The sequence below is a fragment of the Capricornis sumatraensis genome, chromosome 4, assembly GCF_032405125.1.
Source record: "Capricornis sumatraensis isolate serow.1 chromosome 4, serow.2, whole genome shotgun sequence".
Taxonomy (NCBI): domain Eukaryota; kingdom Metazoa; phylum Chordata; class Mammalia; order Artiodactyla; family Bovidae; genus Capricornis; species Capricornis sumatraensis.
The window spans coordinates 121,483,223-121,508,528 of NC_091072.1; the positions used below are offsets into that span (position 1 = coordinate 121,483,223).

The 25,306-nt window shown below is 38.8% G+C and overlaps 1 protein-coding gene across 11 annotated transcripts in view; it reads right to left on the reverse strand.

Annotated features, from left to right (window-relative positions):
• BICD1 (BICD cargo adaptor 1) overlaps positions 1–25,306 on the reverse strand; it is a 244,969-nt gene that overhangs the window by 43,243 nt on the left and 176,420 nt on the right. For 9 of the 11 annotated variants that reach the window (XM_068969873.1, XM_068969870.1, XM_068969872.1 and 6 more), the window contains exons 3-4: positions 23,515–23,667; positions 6,809–7,234 (exon numbers count right to left, since the gene is read on the reverse strand). In XM_068969873.1, the coding sequence (XP_068825974.1) occupies positions 6,809–7,234; positions 23,515–23,667 (579 nt within the window). Of the gene's footprint in view, positions 1–6,808; positions 7,268–23,514; positions 23,668–25,306 lie in introns of all 11 variants that reach the window. The other 2 variants (XM_068969871.1, XM_068969876.1) reach the window with 2 other exon arrangements.

A 25,306-nucleotide genomic window follows, 5' to 3' on the forward strand; every position in this document is an offset into this window, starting at 1 on the left:
AATAAATAATTTATTCTTCTCTGCTTGAAGTGAAGCAACCCTGGCAAATCTGTGCCCTGAGAAACGAGCGTGAGAGCTATGAAAACAGATCAGCCCAGAACCAAGAAACTGAGGAGAGGGAATCTAGTAGTTGGGAAAGAAGGCAATATATTTTGGACAGTGTGGTGAGATGGAATCTCTTCCTCTCTCTTTCTGTCTTTCTCTCGCACACACACACTCACACACATGTATATGCAAGTTAGTAAGCCGGACAAAGACTCAAAAAAAAAAAGGGGGGGGGGCTGGGGGAGGGACTTTTTCAAGTCATTCTAAGAGCCAGTATTACTCTGATACCAATACCAGACAGAGAAAAGAAAACCCCAGGCCAGTGTCTCTTATGAATAGAGACACAAAAATCTTGAACAAAATACTTGCAAACTGAATCCAGCAACATATAAAAAAGGGCTAGAAAACATGACCAAGTGGGGTTCTTTTTGGTGTAATGAATTGACTGTGGTGATGACTGCACAACTGTGTGATTTACTAAAAAACACTGAATTAAACTCTTTAAATGGGTGGATTGTGTGAATAATCACCAGAAAGCAGTTCTTAAAAAAAAACTGCATAGACTCATCCTTTGTTGTTCAATCATGGATGACTTTATTATGTTTATTGGTGGATATGGTTTAAAAAAAGTAAGACTTCTGAGAAATATGTTTGCCTAAAGCTTATTAAAGGTAATCTTTAACTGTCAAGTTTATAATAGTTTGACAACTTAAGCTGTCAACTTTGTCCTAGGAAACTGTATTTGTCACATTATGTTTTAAAAACCAGGAACTGACCAATCTTGTCTTAATTAATTTCATCTCATAAATATTCTGTGAGTCTTTGTTAAACACAGATAATTGATTGGTTTGACTCTCTTTCTGTGTAGCAACTCCACTTCCAAGGCTTTTGACTTTGAGCAAATGACATAATATATTTGTGCCTCAGTATCCCTGTCTGTAAAATGGGGATAACACCATATACCTCTTAGCTGTTATAAACACCCACTAATAAAGCAAACATACGTAAATTGCTTTGAACTCTTTGGAGACATACATAAAATTTCCATTACTATAGGAAAAGTTAAAATTACCTTTAACAACCTGTATCTGAACACAATATGAATCGTGATTTCTTCCACATCCAGAAGGAAACAACAAAACTTATTAATTTCAGTTTTACAGAAATATTACTGTTTTCTCACATGACACGTGAAATTACATAGCTAGAATGATATTGAAGAAAACAATCCAGAGAGTTTCTCCTGTTTAGTCTGACTCTGTGTGATATGAAGTTGAGTTGAGTTGAGTTCAGTTGCTCAGTCGTGTCCTACTCTTTGCGACCCCATGGACTGCAGCACGCCAGGCTGCATGAACAGAAGTTCACAGTGAACAGAGGTTATTTATCAAAGGTACAAATTTTAGCACAAGCATACAGACTCCTTTAATAGATTATACTATTTAGCGTTCCCGGGCAGGATCTACTTATTTTCATTCTAATAAAATGAATTAAGCTACTTGTCACTGGGAATTATTATTATTCTCTATTTGAAATAATTGAGTTTTGACAGTGATCCAATTTCGGGAGTCACTATTTACATTGTAGTCAGTATAGGTTTTTGTATTTATTATTACCATTTCCCAGCAGATGGCAGTATGATACCTTGGAAAAAAAAAAAAGGCCACTTCCTCAAGATATAATACTGCCATCTCCATCTGCTGGGAAATGGTAATTATAAATATAAAGGGAATCTCCCCTACCTGCCCCCAACCCTCGCCATTTCCAAGCAAGGTATCATAGAGACTAGTGATGGGGGCTAATTTATTACTTTCCCCTTTGTAAATGCACCTCAGAGAAGTGAAGCAATTCACCCAACATTCCTGACACCCACAGCTGAAACGTAGGGTTGTTTTTTTTTTTTCTTTTCAGAAAGAAGTTAAGTAAATACTCTTAGATGGGAAAACAATTTATATGCACAGATGGAATCTTATAAGTTAAGAAAAAGATGATAGGCTTTGACTCAGGCCTGCTGTTTTCAAAGGGTTTCTTTAACCCTAAGAAAGAAAATCTTAAAAGCTACATATTCCTTGGTAGAGGGTGTTACATCCCTGTCTCTGCCCTTCTACAAATGAAATTAAATTTGTTTTTCACTTGTGAATCTGTTTTCACTTTAATTATTAGACCAGCCAAAGAACCTAGAAGGGAAGAGGGGAAATCTTTTCCATCCCTACACTTTCTATAGTCAGAATATTTAATTTCAAAACACATCTGGCCCCAAGTGTTTCAGATGGCCATAGTGAAAGTGCATTTTATTGCCTCCTCTGAATGTCTAAAACAATGATACTGACACAGTATGTGTTACAAGGGGCTGAGAAATGGAATACTTCCTGTCATATCAAGAAACAAAAGATGTCACAGCCATCAGCGATTGTACCCACAACTCAGATGAACTGGTGAGCCCTGAGGGAACTCAGGAAGGAAAGAATACCTGCTATCTAGCAGCCATCAGACTGCAGCCACTTCCAACAGTGAACCCTGAGAAAAGTCAGGATGTGAAAGCAGAGGATACTGGCCCCAGACAGCTGAGGTGCATATCAAAGGAATGATTTCAGTGAGCCCAGACTCTTGCATCTTCCCTTACATGGAAAAGTGCTAAATTCCTTGAGATATCTGGTTTTCTTTTAATCAACAATAATCCTTTGATATTCAGACCATTTGCCCTTTGTTGCAAAACTTCTATATAACTTGGCTCATTCCCTCGCCTATTCAGAGCAGTTCTTTCAGGGTTATCTTTAATGATGCTTCCCAGGCTTGAAGTCCTAAAAATTGTCGCTGTATAAAACATAACTCTCAACTTTTGAGAGGCTCAGTTGGTAAAGAATCCGCCTGTATTGAGGGAGACCTGGGTTTGATTCCTGGATTGGGAAGATCCCCTGGAGAAGGGAAAGGCTACCCACTCCAGTATTCTCGCCTAGAGAATTCCATGGACTATATAGTCCCTAGGGTTGCAAAGAGTCAGGCATGACTGAGCGAATTTTACTTCCTTCACTAAGTGTTATTAGAACTGCCATTTTATTTTCAAGGCTTATTCACATCAGTGCCAAATGCAATAACTTCTAGGTAATGTCTACTGTAATGTTTATATAATTTACTGGAATTAAACAAACAAACACACAGCTAAGGAAAAGTTCAGATTATAAAGAAATTATGCACGAGAGTATACGTTCTGCTATACTTGTATTCAACAGTTCGAATGAGATAAATTCTTACAAAAAATGCTGATTACGAGAAAAACAGGTGTTCACTTTACTTACAACAAAATTAGAAGTTAGTGTTCCTAGTGTGAGACTGGAAGCTTCAAATTCATTCCTGTGTTAAGCCTGGCTTTTTAACTAAATTAGAAGCATACTTTGGGAATAAAAGGCGCTATGCCTGTCCCTCTACAGCTTAACAAATTGTCATATCAATTAAGCGCCCATGAAAGATTCAAAGGTACAAAGTTTTCTCATATCCTAAAGAATAGTTTACCCAGCCAAGTTTTTCTCACTCTAACTTTTGCTGAATGAATATCTCTTTTCAGACTGTCTCATACTCTGAGTTTTAGCTGTCACCTTTATGTATTCCTACCAGCGACGACATTACTCCCATGTGAGATTACAATCCTTGAGCTAATCACCCAATAGTAACAGTTAATAATAATAATAGTTAAATAAATGGAGTGGTTAACAAATTAAAGACACTGTGGAGTTGAAACAGTGATAACAGTTCATAATTATTGAGCATTTATCATGTGTTTGGCCTTGTTCTAAGCACTCTATGTACAGTAATTCATAAATTCATGACACTTTGAGGAAAGTAAAATGTGTCCCAATTTTATGGGAGAAAAAGCTGTCCTTCTAAGAATGACTCTCAACTAGAGGCTGACCCTTGGGACATCTGAGAAGTGTGGGACTTTTTGGTCAGTACATCTATGAGGAGAGGTAACTACATTTAATGGTTGGGAGCAGAGATGCTAAACCTCCTATAAATCATCAGCCAGGCTCAGACAGTGAGGAACTACCCCATCACAAAAGCTGCAAGGTGGTTCCCACTGAGAACCACTCTCTTACTGAGAACTTGTTCTCCATCATTCTTTTTTATTAAACTACTCTTCTCTTTTGGACTTTTGTATTTCCCAGCTCAGATGATATTTAGTATTACATAAAACTGAGAACAACTCTGAGCCTTCAACCAAATAGGTGATCTGGTTGAAAAATTTCAAGCTCTTTTACACATAAAACCCCTACTTCCTTATATATTTTACACACTATCACCAAAATAAAAAGAAGCAAAAGCTTCCATTCAGTAACCTTTCATCCTAAAGCAACAAACATGATAGTTTCAGAAAAAATTTTACATTAATTCTATTCAGTTTGAGGGCATACATTCTTATAAATACATGTCACATAAAGTTTTTTTTACAAGGAAATATGTTTTTTTATTCACTTGCATATATTAGTATAAACTAATAGAAAAGTATTAACTACACAGAACTGGACTGTGCAGCCAATTAAATCTTTAAGAAATTAATTTTCTTCTAGTGTCCATATTTTCTTACCTTGATTGAAACTGAACACTGAGAAAACAAATTCTCACTAATTATCTTTCAGCAGCTGAAAGCACTGGGCAGGTAAAGTTAAAAGTAAAAGGATATGTTAACTCTTGATATAGTATTAAAAATGAGTCTATCATATTAATTTCATTGGTTCTCTAGTCTCATTTCTTTCTGCTAACTACATTTTCAGTCATCATTTCTATAGATGCAGAAAATTATAAGCCCTGTTTGCTATAAAAATAAGTGATTGCCAGAGTCTTAAGGCCTTTAAAAATCAGCTTTATGCAAAGAACCTTGGCAGGATAACAGACTGAAGAATAAGTCTTATACCCATCACCTGACCATCAAAAAAGCAAGAGAGTTCCAACTGTGTGGATCACAATAACTGTGGAAAATTCTGAAAGAGATGGGAATACCAGACCACCTAACCTGCCTCTTGAGAAATCTGTATGCAGGTCAGGAAGCAACAGTTAGAACTGGACATGGAACAACAGACTGGTTCCAAATAGGAAAAGGAGTACGTCAAGGCTGTATATTGTCACCCTGCTTATTTAACTTCTATGCAGAGTACATCATGAGAAACGCCGGGCTGGATGAGGAACGAGCTGGAATCAAGATTGCTGGGAGAAATATCAATAACCTCAGATATGCAGATGACACCACCCTTATGGCAGAAAGTGAAGAAGAACTAAAAAGCCTCTTGATGAAAGTGAAAGAGGAGAGTGAAAAAGTTGGCTTAAAAGTCAACATTCAGAAAACAATCATGGCATCTGGTCCCATCACTTCAAGGGAAACAGATGGGGAAACAAGAAAACAGTGTCAGACTTTATTTTGGGGGGCTCCAAAATCACTGCAGATGGTGATTGCAGCCATGAAATTAAAAGACGCTTACTCCTTGGAAGGAAAGTTATGACCAACCTAGATAGCATATTAAAAAGCAGAGACATTACTTTGCCAACAAAGGTCTGTCTAGTCAAGGCTATGGTTTTTCCAGTGGTCATGTATGGATGTGAGAGTTGGACTATAAACAATGCTGAGCACTAAGAACTGATGCTTTTGAACTGTGGTGTTGGAGAAGACTCTCGAGAGTCTCTTGGACTGCAAGGAGATCCAACCAGTCAATCCTAAAGGAAATCAATCCTGAATATTCACTGGAAAGACTGATGCTTAAGTTAACACTCCAATACTTTGGCCACCTGATGTGAAGAGCTGGCTCCTTTGAAAAGACCCTGATGCTGGGAAAGATTGAAGGTGGGAAGAGAAGGGGATGACAGAGGATGAGATGGTGGGATGGCATCATGGACTCAATGGGCATGAGTTTGAGTAAACTCTGGAAGTTGGTGATGGACAGGGATGCCCGGCATGCTGTGGTCCACGGGGTAGCAAACAGTCGGACATGACTGAGTGACTGAACTGAACCGAACTGAATCACCTGACAAGCTGGTTGAACTGGATTCCTGGCTCAGTAGATCTGTGAAGAGCCCAACAATTGTCTCCTAAAAAGCCCCCACATGATGGTGGCTGTGGTGATGCTGTTCCTCAGACAACATTTCCATTATCACAGGGTTAAGGTATGGTCGTGAGGCAAGACTCTACACTATTGACAGAAAGCCATTTCACAGAGACATAAGCTTAAAGACTGGGACTCTCCCCAAGATGTTTGATTTGAAGATGCTAAAAATTTAAGGCTTAGCTCAAGTACGAGTAAGAATGCCTTGCTTTCAGATTTATACCTCTTCTGTATTTTTAATCATACAATATCCTAGCTAGTTTATATATAGAAAATCCTTCTTGTCTTTTAGAGCTTAAAATACTGTTGTGAAGTATAACCATTAATCTTGAATATATACATAGAGTTGCTTGTGACAGGAAACTTCATTTTGTATCATTTTTCCCATATAAAGTTTTTGAATTTTTTTTGTGAGAAACGCGTCAAGATGCCATCTTTCTCCCTTCATACTCAATTGCCATCTAATTTATCTAAGAGATAAATTTCATAAAACAATGTAAATGAGAGATTCCTTTAACACCACTTTTGTATCTTGCTAAAATATTGTACTTTCAAAGTGGCTAGTTAAAGAATATTAAAAAAAAAACTTGGGAAGTAAAATATGACAATAAGAAATCCCACAGCATGCTACACATAACTTCCAGAAAAGTCACTAAACAAGCCCTAAACAAAGTTCTTACCTGCATAAGTTGCTGCTTCAATTTCTGTATTTCTGAAATGTTCAGCTCACTGAACAAGTCAGAAACAGGGTGGAGAGACTCTCCTTTCCTTAAAGTGGGAGTCCGATAGTCTCCATTCAGTTTCACAAGGGGCCCATGGATATGTCCATTCATTTTGTCATCATTGTTGGGTTCACTCCCATCCTCAGCAAACTTGAGCCCATCCACTGAGATGCTGATATGGTTATCATTGAGGGTGATGTACTGGGAGAGCTCCTTCCGCAGGCTGTTCTTTTGCTCCCTTTCATTTTTTAAGGTTTCAAGGGCTTCTTCCAGTTGGTGCTCAGCGATCTCTTTCAACCGGATGGCATCTTCCAGTTGGCTGTTCAGCAGCACTGTCTCCTCCTCAAATCGCTTAATCTCATGCTTTAAGCCTTCATATTCAACCTGAATCAGATAGGATAAAGAAGATTCATAAAACTAAAATTTGGGTCTTACAAAACTGCCATTAAACACGCTAGTGGACCTAACATCTAAAAAATTAAAAGTCTACAAAATAAATCTAAAAAGCACGTGATATATATACATTTAAGGTAACACAGAATGATTTCTTTAGATACCCATATATATAAATTCAGTTCCTAGCAGAAATGAAAAAGGTACCTCTCTTAGAATTTCTTTTATAGGTTCCAATGATCAAAAGGGGACACTATTTGCCTAATAAATCAATAACGTGTTTTGTAACAGTATATCAGAATACTCACAATCCAAGAAAAGGCTTTTATCATCACTATTACTTTGTTTTAAATTATTAATAATGAGGAAATTTTTATACTCAGGGCTAAGTTAAAAGATCACAGTATGAATATAATCTCAATAAAATATGTATGAGCGTAAGATGAGAAAGCAAAGAAATACTTCACAAGCTTAAGGAAAGAATCTGGAATAACAGTGTCAATTACTCCAAAACAAAAGTGGAAGTGGATCAAGATAGTAGAGCAGGAGGACATGGACCTCACCTCCTCCCCAAACACATCAAAAATACATGTGCATGTGCAACAATTCTCACAGGAAACCGACTGGAGGCTGGCAGACGATCTCTCACACAAGCAAAGCTGCAAGAAAAAGAGGCCCCCGTAACCAGGTGACTGTGCACCAGCCCTGGCAGCTCTGCTTCAGGATGCCAGCTGGACAGACTTGGCGTCAGGCTTCAGACTGTGCTCCAGCCTGCTGTACACGTCTTGTTTTAGGATCAAACTTGAAGGGTCACGCTTCCTGGGGTGTGGTTTCCTCATTGTGATACAGGAAAATCAGGGGATTAGTCAAACCAAGGCTGGATGTCTGAAATCTGTGCTCCATATGTCTGCTAATATTCCAATGTCAATGGAGCCAACGAATACTATTGTCAATGGAGCAGATGAATTTACTCTGCTACTTTTAAGGCACTGCCAGGTTATGGCAGTGGGAGAGAGTAAAGAATCGAGAACAATATAAATTTACCACACACTTTTATAATCATATAATGAGACTTTTTAAAAAAAACTTTTTATTGTGGGTAATGTAAAAATACTCAAGTAGTGAGAAGAGTTCAATAACTCCCAGGAAACCTACCACTCAGTTTCAACAGTCATCAACTCCCGGCTATTCCTTTCATTTATATTTCCATTCAGCCTCCTAGTTGGATTTATTAACTCCAAGATATCACATACTTTAGGATCTATCTCTAAAAGATGACTTTTTAAAAAAAGCATAGCCATAATTCCTTAAATAATTTCTTAAGAACAAAAAACAATGTCGACAATTAGTTTGTATTGATATAGGAAATAAATAAAACTCAGTGAAAAAGGATAATATATTATTATAACTGTGCAATACAAGAGAGCAAATGGAAATTTAAGATTATGTTAACAGTTGATCTTTAATGGTGGGAATAAAGGTGATTTTTAAGAAAAAAATACCTATATATTGTTATCAATATAATAGTCTTTTGAATTACAACCAAATAAGAGCCTGTTCAAACACCTCCTTGGTTGTGAAAGTCCACAAATGAAAGAGATATCCCACTCTGAACACAACTGCCTTCTTTGGGCCCTTTTCCATGGCTCTTGCCACAGGCCATCCTTTAATAAGTGTTTTTATCTCCACAACAACTAAGAGGAAATATTTTTTATGCACCTATGTGTCCCTCAGAGTGCTTTAATATCCCTTCTTTTGTCTCAATAAAATTCTGCTCTTGATAAATATTTGCTGAATAAACTATTGTGAATTAAAAAATGAAATAGAAAAAATATGACAATGTCAATTATGATTTTAGATAGTAATATGAACTGTGTTTACCTTTAAATATATTTTAATATTTATATGACTTTAAACCTTTGTTTTGTAAAGGATTTTAAAAACTAAAGGACAAGGCTTCCCTGGTGGTCTAGTGGTTGAGAATCTGCTTGCCAATGCAGGGGTCACAGGTGTGATCCCTGGTCTGTGAAGATTCCTGCAGGTCCCAGAGCATCTAAGCTCATGTGTCACAACTACTGAGCCCATGCGCTGCCATTACTGAAGCCCACATGCCTAGAGCCAGTGCTCTGCAGCAAGAGAAACCATGGCAACGAGAAGCCCGTGAACTGCATGCAGCAAAGAATAGTTCCCCTTCGTCAGAAGCAGAGAAAACCTGCACACAACGATGACCCAGCACAAACAAAATAAATAAATAAATCTTAAAACAAACAAACGAACAAACAAAAAACCACTAAAGGATAGAGATCACAAATAATGATCATTTTCATATATTTGTATTCCTTCCCACACCCCTACCCCTTCTTCACATAATCTTAATTCAGTGACTTGTCTTGCAAACTTTAGATAAGAGTCTTGATATGGATTTAATTAGGGTGTAGGTTTGGCTGATGTAAGAGATACCTAAGTAAGAGTGACTTATTTGAGAAAGAAATTTGTTTCTCTTGCATGTGCTGGCGACGGAATGAAACACCAACACTGCAGAGTGGTTTGAATCTTTATATTTTAACACTTGCTTCTTACAGCTGCTTTATTTTATATCCCTTGCACAACAACCTACAGGGCAAGCTGCCAAGCACTATGATTCAGAGACTATACAGTGCGCAGGCGCAGGGCGAGATAACTTTTACCTTGACTTATTTACTGCAGCTAAGACTTTGTTTTGGGGAACTTCCTTATCAACTTAGAATCCGTTTTGTCCCTGGGTCTGTTCCTTTTGAGGAATCAGAGAAACATCCTTGTGTGCAAGAAATGTTCTTTTCCCACGGGAACAAACAGGATTCTTAGCTGAACATCTCTTTTGCAAGAATGTTCAGCCCTGGTTGAGAGTCTCGTTTGCAAGCACTTCTCAACCTTCCTTATACCTAGTTCCCTACACTGGGCAGAACATCTCGTTTGCAAGAATGTTTAGCCCTGGTTGAGAGTCTCATTTGCAAGCACTTCTCAACCTTATTTATACCTTGTTCCCTACAGCATGTAATAGTACGGAGGTAAATAGTGAAGATTCAACATTCAAAAAACTAAGATCATGGCATTTGGTTCTATGACTTCATGGCAAATAAAAGGGGAAAAAAATGGAAATAGTGACAGATTTTATTTTTCTGAGCTCCAAAATCACTGAGGACAGTGACCAAAGCCATGAAATTAAAAAGATGTTGCTCTTTGGAAGAAAAGCTATGACAAACCTGGACAGTGTATTAAAAAACGGGGACATTATTTTGCCAACAAAGGTCCAACAAAGGTATAGTCAAAGCTACGGTGTCTCCAGTAGGCATGTACGGATGTGAGAGCTGGATTATAAAGAAGGCTGAGCACAGAAGAACCGATGTTTTTGAAATGTGGTGCTGGAGAAGACTCTTGAGAGTCCCTTGGACTGCAAAGAGATCAAACCAGTCAATCTTAAAGGAAATCAACCTTGAATATTCATTGGAAGGACTAATGCTGAAACTCCAATACTTTGGCCACCTGATGTGAAGAGCCGACTCACTGGAAAAGACTCTGATACTGGGAAAGATTGAGGCCAAGAGGAGAACGGGGCAAGAAAGGATAAGATGGTTGGATGGCATCATCGACTCAATAAATATGAGTTTGAGGAAACTCTGGGAGATAGGGACAGACAGGGAAGCCTAGTGCACTACAGTCCATAGGGTTGCAAAGAGTCAGACACAATTTAGTGAGTGAACAGCATCAAACAGTCAAGGGTCAGTATAAAATCTCTGTTTAGTGAGGTCATCCAAGAATCAGACTCCTCCCATCTTAGCACTGCCTCCTACACTAGTCTACATGATCTAAGGTTGCTTGACTTCTTGATCATGTTCCGAGCAGTGGGACAAAATAAGGGTACACCCTCCTGTCTCTCTAAAGACCTATCTCAAAGTTGGCCATATCATTTCTCTTCACATCCCATTGGCTAGTACCAGTTGCAAAGAAGGTGAAGAATGTAGTCTTCACTCTCAGTAGCCTTGTGCCCAGTTAAAAATTGGGTAATATATTGGAAAAAGGAAACAATGGATATTGATGGATAGTCAGCACTCACCACCACTCACTCAGACAGTGGTGGTGACCTGTGGAAATTCACAGGTCCATGATAGAATCACTTAAAAGAGTCAAATCATAAAATTTTCTTAGTATAACAGAGTCTGTTTCCTTGTATCATGGTTTCTTCCAGGCCTTACATACTGTAGAGTCATTTTCCTCCTGACCTCTACCTTTTCTATCCCTGGACAAATTGGGACACTGGCTTGCCAGTCTTTCCCAGTATTTCAAGCAATCTTCTGACTGGCCTCAGATTATGTCATAGCTTACATTTGCAGATATTAATTTAGTTGGCAATGCAGAAACTTTATCCTGTAATCCCTGATAGACTGATGTCTTAGACCAGACATTTTCAAATATTACTGTGTCCTCTGGACCAAATCCAGCTCACAGCCTATTTTTGTAAACAAAGTTTTATTGGAATATAGTCACATTATTTTGTTTTTATATTGTCTATGGCTGCTTTTCATACCAGAACAGCAGAGTAGGGTAGTTGCAAGAAAGACTATATGGCTTGTAAAACCTAACATATTTGCTACCTAACCCTTTATGGAAAAATTTTGCTGACTCCTGGTCTACAGGAGGAAGGAAGGAAGACATTAATTAATGAAGTAAGACATTAATTTAGTTTGTATTGTAGATTTTTTTTATTCTGTAACTTTTACTTAATTGATAGCAGACTTCCTTACTTGATCTCTTTGATCTCTTGATTTCTTCCAGACTTGATCTCTTTCTATCTGGTCAGCTTCACTTATACTCACTCAAATGTGGTTTGTGCTTCTATTTACCCAGCTGTTTCATGTTTCTCTGCCTAGGCAAAGACAGTATTCTGGAAAACTCTTATTCATTCTTCAAGACCCAAATCAAGACTGATACTAACTGAAGTCTTTGTTGACCCACTCAGGCAAACAAATCACTCTATTCTTCTACCATTATAGCAAGGCTGCATCATAGGATTAGAATCACAGCAAAGCGGAAGCACCAGAAATAGAATGGGAGGGCACTTAAAAATCAGTAATTGACATTTTGAAGACAGCATCAAAGTAGTCACCATTATAAAAATCAATACTTCGTTGCATTTCCTTACAACAGCTTCATAGTTTAGTAATTCTATTTTTAACTACGTGAGGGTTGGAGACAGCATTTAATACTGTAATCTTTTCAGAGTTTAGGAACTCTAAAATCTTTTGTTTTCTTTTGGGGTTTTATTTGGCAATTGTGAAGATCTTAATTTCAACCTGCATTGCTAAACCTAACAGATAGCTTTATTCTTCAATTACATGGGACTCTAAGCTCTTTGAGCCAGTAACAATGTTTTTTGTCCTCAAAAAAGTACATGGCTTCTGTATGACAAGCCCACAGCAAACATTCTCACTGGTGAAAAACTGAAAGCATTTCCTCTAAGATCAGGAATAAGACAAGGGTGCTCACTCTTGCAACTATTAGCCATGGCAATCAGAGAAGAAAAAGAAATTAAAGGAATCCAGATTGGAAAGAAGAAGTAAAACTCTCACTGTTCAGTTGCTCAGTTGTGTCTGACTCTTTGCAACCCCATGGACTACAGCACACCAGGTCTCCCTGTCCATCACCAACTCCTGGAATTTACTCAAACTCATGTCCATTTAGTCAGTGATGCCATCCAATCATCTCATCCTGTCATCCCCTTCTCCTCCTGCCTTCAATCTTTCCCAGCATCAAGGTCTTTTCCAATAGTCAGTTCTTCACATCAGGTGGCCAAAGTATTGGAGTCTCAGCTTCAGCATCAGTCTTTTCAATGAATATTCAGTACTGATTTTCTTTAGGATGGACTGGTTGGATCTCCTTGCACTCCAAGGGACTCTCAAGAGTGCTCTCCAGTACCACAGTTTAAAAGCATCAATTCGTCAGTGCTCAGCTTTCTTTATAGTCCAACTCTCACATCCATACGTGACTACTGGAAAAACCATAGCTTTGACTAGACGGACCTTTGCTGGCAGAGTAACGTCTCTGCTTTTTAACATGCTGTCTAAGTTGGTAATAACCTTTTTTCCAAGGAGCAAGCATCTTTTAATTTCATGGCTGCAGTTACCATCTGCAGTGATTTTGAAGCCCCCCAAAATAAAGTCTGTCACTGTTTCCATTGTTTCCTCATCTATTTGCCATGAAGTGATGTGACCAGATGCCATGATCTTAGAGCTAATCAATGAATTTATTAAAGATGCAGGATACAAAATTAACAGAAATTCTTTGAATTACTATGCACTAACAATGAAAAATCAGAAAGAGAAATTAAAGAAACAACCCCATTCACCATTTCAACAAAAGAAGAAAATAAAATACCTAGGAATAAATCTACCTAAGGAGAAAAAAGATCTATAAGCAGAAAATTATAACACAATGATGAAAGAAATAAAGATGGCACAGATAGAAAGATATATCATGCTCTTGGATTGGAAGAATCAATATTGTGAAAATAACTATACTACCCAAAGCCTTCTACAGATTCAGTGCAATCCCTATCAAATTACTAATAGCATTTTTCACAGAACTAGAATAAAAAATTTTAGTTTGTTTGGAAACACAAAAGACCCTCAATAGACAAAGCAATCTTGAGAAAGAAAAATGCAGCTGGAGGAATCTACCTTCCTGACTTCAGACTATACTATAAAGCTACCATCATCACAAAAACAAAATATAGATCAAGGTAACAAGACTGAAAGCCCAGAGATAAGCTGATGCACTTATGGGCAGCTTATCGTTGACAACGGAGGCAAGAATATACAATGGAGAAAAGACAGCCTCTCTTCAATAAGTGGTGCCGGAAAAACTGGACAGCTATGTGTAAAAGAATGAAATTAGAACACTTCCTAACACTATGCACAAAAATAAACTCAAAATGGATTAAAGAACTAAATGTAAGGCCAGAAACTAAAAACTCTTAGAGAAAAAAGGCGAAACATTCTTTGACATAAATCACAGCAAGGTCCTCTTTGACTCATCTCCTAGATAAATGAAAAAAAAAACAACCAAAACTAAACAAATGGGGCCTAATTAAATGTAAAATCTTTTGCATAGCAAAGGAAACTATAAACAAGATGAAAAGACAACCCTCAGAATGGGAGAGAATAATTGCAAATGAAGTAACTGACAAAGGGTTAATTTCCAAAATATACAAGCAACTCATGAAGTTCAATATCAGAAAAACAAACAACCCAAACAAACAAACAAAAAGGGGCCAAAGTCCAAAGGCAAGGGTGGGAGCAGTCAGTGCCAGGACCCCGCACTTACTGAGTACCCTCCAAGATTCATGGTGAGGAGGATATTCTTCCTGTAAACCTCTCTTCTGAACTCGGATGCCCTGGGAGAGAAGTTTGTGCTTTTCAGTTCAGATGGTAGAGTAGAGAGTTGTGTGTTCATCTTCTCCTGTGAGAACACCAAAATTGCAACTAGCTGCTGAACAACCATCGACAGGAGGATGTTGGCACCTACCAAAAAGATACCCTACATCCAAGGACAAAGAAGAAGCTGCAACAAGACGGTAGAAGGGATGCAATCATGTTAAAATCAAAACCCATACCTGCCAGAGACTCTTATAGGGTACAAACAAAACCTTGTGCACACCAGAATCCAGGAAAAAGGAACAGTGATCCCCACAAGAGACTGAGTCAGAGCTTCTTGTTAATGTCTGAGGGTCTCCTGTGGAGGTGTGGGTCAGCAGTGGCCTGCTGCAGGAACAGAGGCACTGGTAGAAGCAGTCCTAGTAGGCATGGCATGTGGCCTAAGTCTTCTTGGAGGAGATTGCCCTCAGCCTTACCACAGAGCTTGCAGCCCTAACATAGAGCTGCTGGCTGGGCAACCCACAAACTGGAGAAGAGTTATATCAAAGAAGTTTCTTGCACTGTTGCAAAGGTTCTAGGCCCCACATCAGACTTCCCAACCTGGGGATCTGGCAAAAGGACTGGTAATCCCAAGGGAATCTGACTTTGAAAGTCAGAGGGATTTGATTACAGAATTTCCACAGGACTATGGGAAACGGAGATTCTTGGAGGGCACAAACAAAACCTTGTGTGCACCAGGACCCAAGGGAAAGGAGCAGTGACCCCACAAGAGACTGAGTCACACTTCCCTGTGAGTGTCTGGGGGTCTTCTGTGGAGGTATAGCTCAACAGTGGCCTGCCGTGGGGTCAGGGGCACTGGCAGCAGCAGTCCAGTGAGGCACACCTTGGCATCTCCTGGAGGAGGTCATCATTAGCCCTACCATACAGTCTGCAGACTCCAGGACTGGGCTGCCTCAGGACAAACAACTAACAAGGAGGGAGCACAGCCCCACTCATCAACAGAAAATTGGATTAAAGATTTACTGAGCATGGCCCAGCCCACCAGAGCAAGACCCAGTTTTCTCCATGGAACACAGCCAGTCCCTCCCATCAGGAAGCTTGCACAAGCCTCTTATCCTCATCCATCCGAGGGCAGACAGTAGAAGCAAGAACTACAATCTCATGGCCTCCAGAATGAAAACCACCATCACAGAAAACTAACCCAAATGATCACGTGGATCACAGCCTTGTGTAACTCAGTAAAGCTATGGGCCACGTAGTATAGAGCAACCCAAGAGGGACAGGTCTGGTGGAGAGTCTGAGATGGGTCATGGTCTGACAAAATGTGGTCCACTGAAGAAGGGAATGGCAAACCACTTCAGTATTCTTGCCTTAAGAACCCCATGAACAGTATGAAAAGGCAAAAAGATATGACACTGAAAGATGAACCCCCCAGGTCAGTAGGTGTCCAATATGCTACTGGGGAAGAGCAGAGAAATAGCTCCAGAAAGAATGAACAGGCTGAGCCAAAGTGGAAACAACACTGAGTTGTGGATGTGTCTGGTGGTGAAAGTAAAGCCAGTGCTGTAAATAACAACACTGCACAGGAGCCTGGAATGTTAGGTCCATGAATCAAGGTAAACTGGATGTGGTCAAACAGGAGATGGCAAGAGTGAACATCAACATTATACGAATGAATCAGTGAACTACAATGGAATGGAATGGATGAATTATATTCAGATGACCATTATATCTACTACTGTGGGCAAGAATCCCTTAGAAGAAATGGAGTAGCCCTCACAGTCAACAAAAGAGTCTGAAATGCAGTAACTGGATGTAGTCTCAACAATGACAGGACGATCTTGACTTGTTTCCAAGGCAAACCATTCAAAATCACAGTAATCCAAGCCTATGCCCCCACCACTAATGCCAAAGAAGCTGAAGTTAAAAGAGTCTACAAAGACCTACAAGACCTAGAACTAATACACACACAAACAAAGACATCTTTTTCATCAGGGAATTGGAATGCAAAAGTTGGAAGCCAAGAGATAACTGGACTAACAGGCAAGTTTGGCCTTGGAGTGAAAAATGTAGCAGGGCAAAGGTTAACAGATCTTTGCCAGGAGAACACACTAGTCACAGCAGAAACCCTCTTCCAGCAACACAAGAGATGACTCTGCACATGGACATCACCAGATGGTCAATAGTGAAATCAGATGGATTATATTCTTTGCAATTAAAGATGGAAAAGCTCTATATAGCCAGCAAAAACAAGACCTGGAGCTAACTATGGCTCAGATCATTTGAGCTCCTCATTGCAAAGTACAGGCTTAAATTGAAGAAAGTAGGGAAAACCACTAGGCCATTCAAGCATGACCTAAATCAAATCCTTTATGATTACACAGTGGAAGTGACAAATAGACTCAAGGAATTAGATCTGATAGAGAGAGTGCCTGAAGAACTATGGATGGAGGTCAGTAACATTGGACAGGAGGCAGTGATCAAAACTATCCCCAAGAGAAAGAAATGCAACAAGGCAAGATGGTTGTCTGAGGAGGCCTTACAAATAGCTTAGAAGAAGAGAAATGAAAAGCAAGGGAGAAAGGGAAAGATATACCCAACTAAATGCAGAGTTCCAGAGAAGAGCAAGGAGAGATAAGAAAGTCTCCTTAAATGAACAATGCAAATAAATAGAGGAAAACAATAGAATGGGAAAGACTAACAATCACTTGAAGAAAATTATAGATTCAAGGGAACATTTCATTCAAAGACAGGCATAATAAAGGACAGAAACAGCAAGGTCCTAACAGAAAGCAGATGAGATTAAGAAGAGGTGGCAAGAATACACAGAAGAATTGTACCGAAATGGTCTTAATGAACTGGATAACCACTATGGTGTGGTCACTCACCTAGGAGACATCCTGGAGTGTGAAGTCAAGTGGGCATTAGGAAGCATCACGACAAATAAAGCTAGTGGAGGTGATGGAATTCCAGCTGAGCTACTTCAAATCCTAAAGGATAATGCTGTTAAAGGGCTGCACTCAATATGCCAGCACATTTGGAAAACTCAGCAATGGCCACAGTATTGGAAAATTTTTCATTCTAATCCCAAAGAAAGGCAATGCCAAACAATGTTCAAACTACCATACAATTGTGCTTATTTCACATGCTAGCAAGGTAATGTTCAAAATTCTTCTAGCAAGGCTTCAAAAGTATGTGAACCAAGAACTTCCAGATGTACAAGTTGGATTTAGAAAAGGTAGCAGAACCGGAGATCAAATTGCCAACATCCACCAGATGATATAAAAAGCAAGAGAATTTAAAAAAAACACATACTTCTGTTTCACTGACTATGCTAAAGCCTTTGACTGTGTGGATCACAACAAACTGTGGGAAATTCTTAAAGGGACAGGAATACCAGACCACCTTACCTGTCCCATGAGAAACCAGTATGGAGGTCAAGAGTCAACAGCTAGAACTGGACAGGGAACAACAGACTGGTTCCAAATTGGGAAAGGAGTATGTCAAGGCTGTATATTGTCACCCTGCTTATTTAACTTCTATGCAGATTACATTATGTGAAATGCCAGCTGGATGAATCACAAGCTGGATACAAGATTACTGGGAGAAGTATCAACAACCTCAGAAATGCAGATGATACTACTTCAATTGCAGAAAGTGAAGAGGAATTACAGAGCCTCATGATGAGGGTGAAAAGAGAGAGTGAAAAAGCTAGCTTAATCTCAATATTCAAAAAACTAAGATCATGGCATCTGGTCCCATCACTTCATGGCAAATAGAAGCGGAAAAAGTGGAAGCAGTGGCAGATTTTATTTTCCTAGACACTAAAATCACTGAGGATGGTGACTGCAGCCAAGAAATTTAAAGACGTTTGCTCTTTGGAATAAAACTACAACAAACCCAGACAGCATATTAAAAAGCGAAGACATCACTTTGCTGACACAGATCCATATAGTCAAAGCTATGGTTTTCCTAGTAGTCATGTGTGGATGTGAGAGTTGGACCATAAAGAGAGGGCTAAAGTTTTGATGACTTTCCACTGTGGTACTGGAGAAGACTCCTGACAGTCTGTTGCACTGCAAGGAGCTCAAACCAGTAAAGGAGATCAGCCCTAACTATTCATAGAAAGAACTGATGCTAAAGCTGAAGTTCCAATACTCTGGCCACCTGATGGGAAGAGGAGACTCATTTGAAAAGACCCTGATGGTAGGAGAGACTGAAGGCAAAAGGAGAAGAGGGCAACAAAGGATGAGATGGTTAAATAGCATCACTGACTCTATGGACATGAATTAGAGCAAACTCCAGGAGATAGTGAAGAACAGGAAGCCTCTTGTGTTGCAGTCCATAGGGTTGCAAAGAGTCGGACACAACTTAGTGACTGAACAACAATAGCAATATGGAATCTATAGAAATGGTACTGATGAAACTATTTGCAGGGCAGGAATAGAGACACAGATGTAGAAAATGGACTTGTGGACATAGTGGGGGAAGAAGAGGGGGGGAGGAATTGAGAGCATAACATTGAACTATATATATTGCCATGTGTAAGAGATAGTGGGAAGTTGCTGTATAACACAGGGAGCTCAGCCTCGCTTTCTGACAACCTAAGGGAGTGGGATGGGGGCTATAGCGAGAGGGAGGCTCAGGATGGAGGGGATGTATGTATACTTGTGGCTGATTCACACTGTTGTATGGCAGAATCCAACACAACATTGTAAAGCAATTATCCTACAATTAAAAATAAAGTAAAATAAATTTTAAAAATATGCCTTCATAGAAAGCTACATCTGAAATATTGGTTAAATGAAATCAAACTGAATTGATTCCAGGGTCTCTTATGACATAATTACTTGATATAGAAATATATCCCTAGAGGAAATATTCTTCATAATAAAAATATGATTAAACTGGTAATTGAAAACTATAGTTTTCAGTGCTCAGACAATAAATATTGAGTGTCTTAGTTCAGTATGTGAGGCAGGAGGGACATGGAATTTATTATTTCTCTCTTCTACCATCACATCTCTAAGAATTGAATATGATTTCCTGTCCTATGGTAGTCTTTTCTCTATGTTAACCAATAACTGTGATGAGGCATAAAAAACTAGCTACTTGAGTGAAAAACATGCTCCTGGAAGATAACACCCAACTAAACCAGCTTCCTCAAGACTCCAATCAAGACCCTCACTTTGTTGTACCTCCTTACTCAAAGCTATTATGTCATAAACTCTGTCTATCCCAACCACTTTCCCACCATGCAAGAGCCACCACTTCAGATCCTCAAAGCATATGAACATCCTTCCCCTGGACACCCCATTTTGAGATTCTGCTAAATCTCTAATGAGGTGATATCTTACTGCAAGAGGTCTAATTATCAGCTTTTTAAAATAATCAATGAATTTTTCTGATGGTTTGTTGAGAAAATGACAATTGATACCTTTATATGACTTCTTCTGCTTACTGCACTTTCAGATATTTGGGTTTGAAAAGTATAAAGGTATAAAGCATATTTAATATAAGGCAAGGTTTGGTTTTATTTTAGACAAAGTGAAGTGAAAGTCGCTCAGCTGTGTCTAACTCTTTGCGACCCCATGGACTGTCCAAGGAATTCTTCAGGCCAGAATACTGGAGTGGGTAGCCATTCTCTTCTCCAGGGGATCTTCCCAACCCGGGGATCAAACCCAGGTATCCTGCATTGCAAGTGGATTCTTTACCAGCTGAGCCACAAGGGAAGCCCAAGAACACTGGAGTGGGTAACCTATCCCTTCTCCAGCAGATCTTCCCAATCCAGGAACTGAACCAGGGTCTCCTGCATTGCAGGCAGGTTCTTTACCAACTGAGCTATTTGGGACATAGACCCAAACGTGAGGAATATGGCTAAAGTTTTCAGAGTAAAAACTCTTTGGTGTTCCTATTGTTCATAATTAGGATCACAGATAAAAACTGACATGGTTAATAATAACAATCTTAAATTTTAGTTTCCTTTCTAAGCTGACTTGTGGATGTAAGATAAAGAAAAAAAGTTTACATATTCTTTAACAATTATTTAACGCCTACTATCGGAGAAGGCAATGGCACCCCACTCCAGTACTCTTGCCTGGAAAATCCATGGACGGAGGAGCCTGGTAGGCTGCAGTCCATGGGGTCGCTAAGGACTGAGCGACTTTGCTTTCACTTTTCACTTTCATGCATTGGAAAAGGAAATGGCAACCCACTCCAGTGTTCTTACCTGGAGAATCCCAGGGACTGCGGAGCCTGGTGGGCAGCCGTCTATGGGGTCGCACAGAGTCAGACACGACTGAAGCGACTTAGCAGCAGCAGCAACTATGGACCAGGCCCTGTTTTAGGTGTTATGTTGTAATGAAGAGAGCTAGAAACAGACTATAAAATATAGAAACTAAATAGGGAGTAAGAAGTGCTATTTAAGCAATTATTTAGGAAATAATCTATTGATTGTTTAGTTCTTAGAACTAAACAGCTAGCAGCTTTGCTATTTAGGGAAACCTCAAACCAAGCTGGATGAGTATATTGTGTATAGGAAGCTTCAGTACAAAGCAACATTCAGACCAATTCTGAAAGTGAAAGCCAGCCATTGTTATGTATTTGAATGCCAGATTCTGTAAGTAAAGGCCAATAGGAAGAAAGAAAACAAAATCAGTGTTTTGTTAATTAGGAGAAACATGTGGTACTACAGTGCACTCACTCGTTAAGTAAGCCAGAATGACCCTTTGTATGGAAAATGATTTTAAATTAATTAATTCAACACTTAATTGGGAAAATTACCATATTATATCTAGAAAATAAAATTTAAAAGATGTATATATTTTCCTGTTTTGTTTTTCCAACTTCTGAGTTAAGCATTTGATTTCCATGTTTCAATTACTCATGGGAGGGCATGAGTAAACAGTAAACAGTAATCAGCCAAACTCGTAGTACAAATTCCCATAGAAATGGCATCTGGGCTAATGAATTCTCACAGGATACCTTGGCAGTCTTTCAAGAATACCTAATACTGGCCTAAATTAACCTCCTGAGGACATCAGTCTACCACGTGCAGTGATGGGGTTCCCTACAGTGCAGATGGGTGCTCTCACACTCTGGCCCATGCAGAGAGCTGTGAGGGCTTTAGGGATCAGGAGAAATGACCACTTTATTTGCACTTCAAGTCCTCTACATTCTTCATCAATAACAGAAAACCAAAACAACAAAAAATACCCTTCTTATTTTAAGACATTTCTGAGAAACTTTTTTTTCTTCTAATTTTCTCCACTGTGAGCTTACTGACCTCAGCCAAATCAAGAGCTGGGACCTCAAGTACTGCCAGCCTCAGCACACACAATGTTTCAGTGCTTAAAGGGAAAGGAATGAGGTAAAAACAGATGGAATATACAGGTAACTCTTTTTTGAATGGTCTAGAACCACCCCCTGCACTCCTTAGCAGACATCTTGCTCCCCAACACTGGGGAGAAGTGGCAATGATCAGAAATCAGATTTCAATTGTGTCAATACATGGATTATTTTTTTTCCTTCTGGATTTTACCACTCCCCTCTTCATCTTTATATCTATCAAAACCAGACAATTGTCCCTCAGTATCCATGGGGTATTGGTTCCAGGAGCCCCCACAGATACCAAGTTGTGTGGATGCTCAAATACCTTAGATAAAGCAGTCATAGTATTTGCATATGACCTATGCACATTGGCACATCTTTAAATCAATTCTAGATTATTTAAAAATACCTAATACAATATAAATGCTATGTACCTGACAGTGTGAGGCAAACTCAAGTTCTGCTTTTTGGAATTTTCTGGAATTTCTTTCTTTCTTTTTTTTTTTTTAAAGAAAAATTTCAATCTGTGGTTGGTTGAAACTGCAAACATAGAACCCATGGATCAGTTCTAGAAGGAGATACTAACTTGGGAAGGGAGAGAAGTGGAAGCATACATCTGGACTGACCTCCAAATTGACAGAGGACGAGAATCCTACCTTTTGGATTCTGAGTTCAGCCTAGCACAGTGCCTGGTGCAGTTTGTTGACCTGATCTGAGAGCTTATGACAACGTTTAGACCAGAATAGGGTTGTGGTGGAAAAACCACCTTTGAAAACACCTTGAAATCCAGCTTACCTTTGCTTAACTACCTATAAATTTTACTCATAAATAAATCCTACTAAAAAGTACAGACTCAAGAATGCTTTTACTAATAGGTATAACAAACCAGAAAGCAAACTGATCAGGAAAATTAAATGATTAAGTTTTCTAAGCCTCATTACTCACAAAATTATTCAAATGTACACATGCAATCTTTTTTGTCAGGTTACAGCAGAACAAAGAAATTAGGCATCTTCTTGTTCTGACTGATTTATGTTTCATAATACCCTTCCTTGCATGATTTGAAAACAATTTACGAGACGGAGAGTGAAAGAGATAGATTGCAGGGAAACTTTAAGCTTGTATTACAAGTTTATAATAAGGCTTTTAGTAAGTCATCAGGTTAGATTAATTACAACACATTTAGCTTACTCCAGAAATAAATAAACATATAACTAAAGAATAAAGTAAATTTTTTCTACCCAATAAAGTTTTTTTGGTTAATTATAGTACTTCTAGGTTTGCCTTTTAAATTTTAGCTGAAATAGGAGGGTTGGGAAATTCAGCACATAATTAATGTTGGGAGATTGAGGCAAATTTCAGTAGTTTATTTTCTGATAAAGTCTCCCATACTCCTATATGATTACCTTTATAGATCAGAATTTTAGTATAGAGATTTAAAAAGGGTTAAGATTTAAGATTAAGAAGGAAGAAGATTTCAGATTTCAGAAGGTGTGAATCCAGTGGAGTGCAACCAAAAATCTTAAACCTCACCTGGTTCTGTTTTAATGTGGACACCAGTTTCTGCAGCGTGATGTTTTCCTCCTCTAGTTCAGTGTAGTCCTGAAGGAGACGGGCCTCTCGGAATTTATATTCTCGGATTTCATCCTTCATCCGTATTCTTTGTAGCTCCCCCATCTCATTATTCTGAAACAAGAGAATAAACAGTAAATACAAAAGTTTCTTATAATAGATTTTAATAAGTATAGATAAAGTCTTGGTAGTTAATAATAAAAATATCACATGGAGTGTAAATTGGTACTGGTACCATCTTTTTTTGAGTAACAATTTAAAATCTGTCAAACTTTACAAGCACATACACATAACCCAGCAATTCTAAAATCATTCTTAAGCATACTCTCTTAGAAGTACACAAAAAGAAAAATACAGTCATGCCTATTTACACAAAGAATAGGAAAAGTCTAAATGTTTGCTAATAATAGAGAATAATGACATGATCATGCATCCTCTAGTGGAATAATATAAAATTATTTAAAATAATGAGAAAAAGGAATGAGTAGTAGTTTTATGCACTAAAATGGAAATAGAGCTACAATATATTTAGAAAATTATAGATTAATATGCTTCCCAAGTGGCACAGTGGTAAAGAATCCACCTGTCAATGCAGGAGATATGGTTTGATTCTTGGGTCAGGAAGATCCCCTGGAATGGGAAATGGCAACCCACTCCAATATTCTTGACAGGAGCCTGGCAGTCTACAGTCTACTGGGTTGCAAAGAGTCAGACATGACTGAACACACACACATACACACACACACATGCATAAAACACCAATTTTCCAAACTCTGATGGGGGGGTCCTTCTACAAGTTTCAAAATCTTCCAACTAAAGCCACATGGCCTAATTCTGCCTTGCTCCAGCTACCCTGGCTTCAGCCACAGAAACTTCTTTCTGCTCCCACAAGATGTTGAACTTGGCAGCTCATTCCTGCCTTCAGACTTTTGCATTCCCCCTCCCAGACTCCCTGCCTCCAGATCAAGGTGCCATGAACCTCTTCGACAATGTGGTAAAGCTGATAGACCACTTCTCAGAATATTTTAAAGGGCACTGAAAGAGTTCAGATCCTCCAATGCCAAAATATGGCACTTTAGTATATTGATTATTTTGAGCTGAAGGCGTTTGACAGACAGCAGATTCAGGAAGGGCTCTCTGCCCTCCCCTTTTCTACATAAAAGCTGGACATGAAATTTCCCTTGGAAAGGTGCCCTCCTTGTACTGGAAGAGAACATTCTTATCGCCAGAGACTGGGAGTCAGTGCCAAAATGGACCTGTGCAAACAGGCCTACTAAAATGACCTTCCATTCATTCCCTCTATTTAGTTCCTGGTCACTGTCCCATGATATACTACCCCCAGTCCAAGCTCCTTTGTCTTCTCATATCCCCATAATTTATCATTCTTTGTGCAAAAAAGGTATATAAGTTTTTGGGCCTAATGATTTCTGGTCTTCATTTTCCTTTTGACGACTCCCATGTACTTGCAAAAAAATTCAGTAAGTTTATATGCTTTTTTTCTTGTTAATCGGCTTTATGTCAGTTTAATTCTTCATCCTAGTCACAGAATCTAAGAGGATAGAAGGAAATTTTCTTCCCTTACAGCATATAAGACAACATTATAAAAGACATTATGTTAAAATTAATGTAATATTTTATAAAATTATGATATGGTAATCAGATAGATTATTTATGGTAAAAAGAAAGTGTTGCTCATTCATGTATGACTCTTTGCAACCCCATGGACTGTAGCCCACCAGGCTCCTCTGTCCAT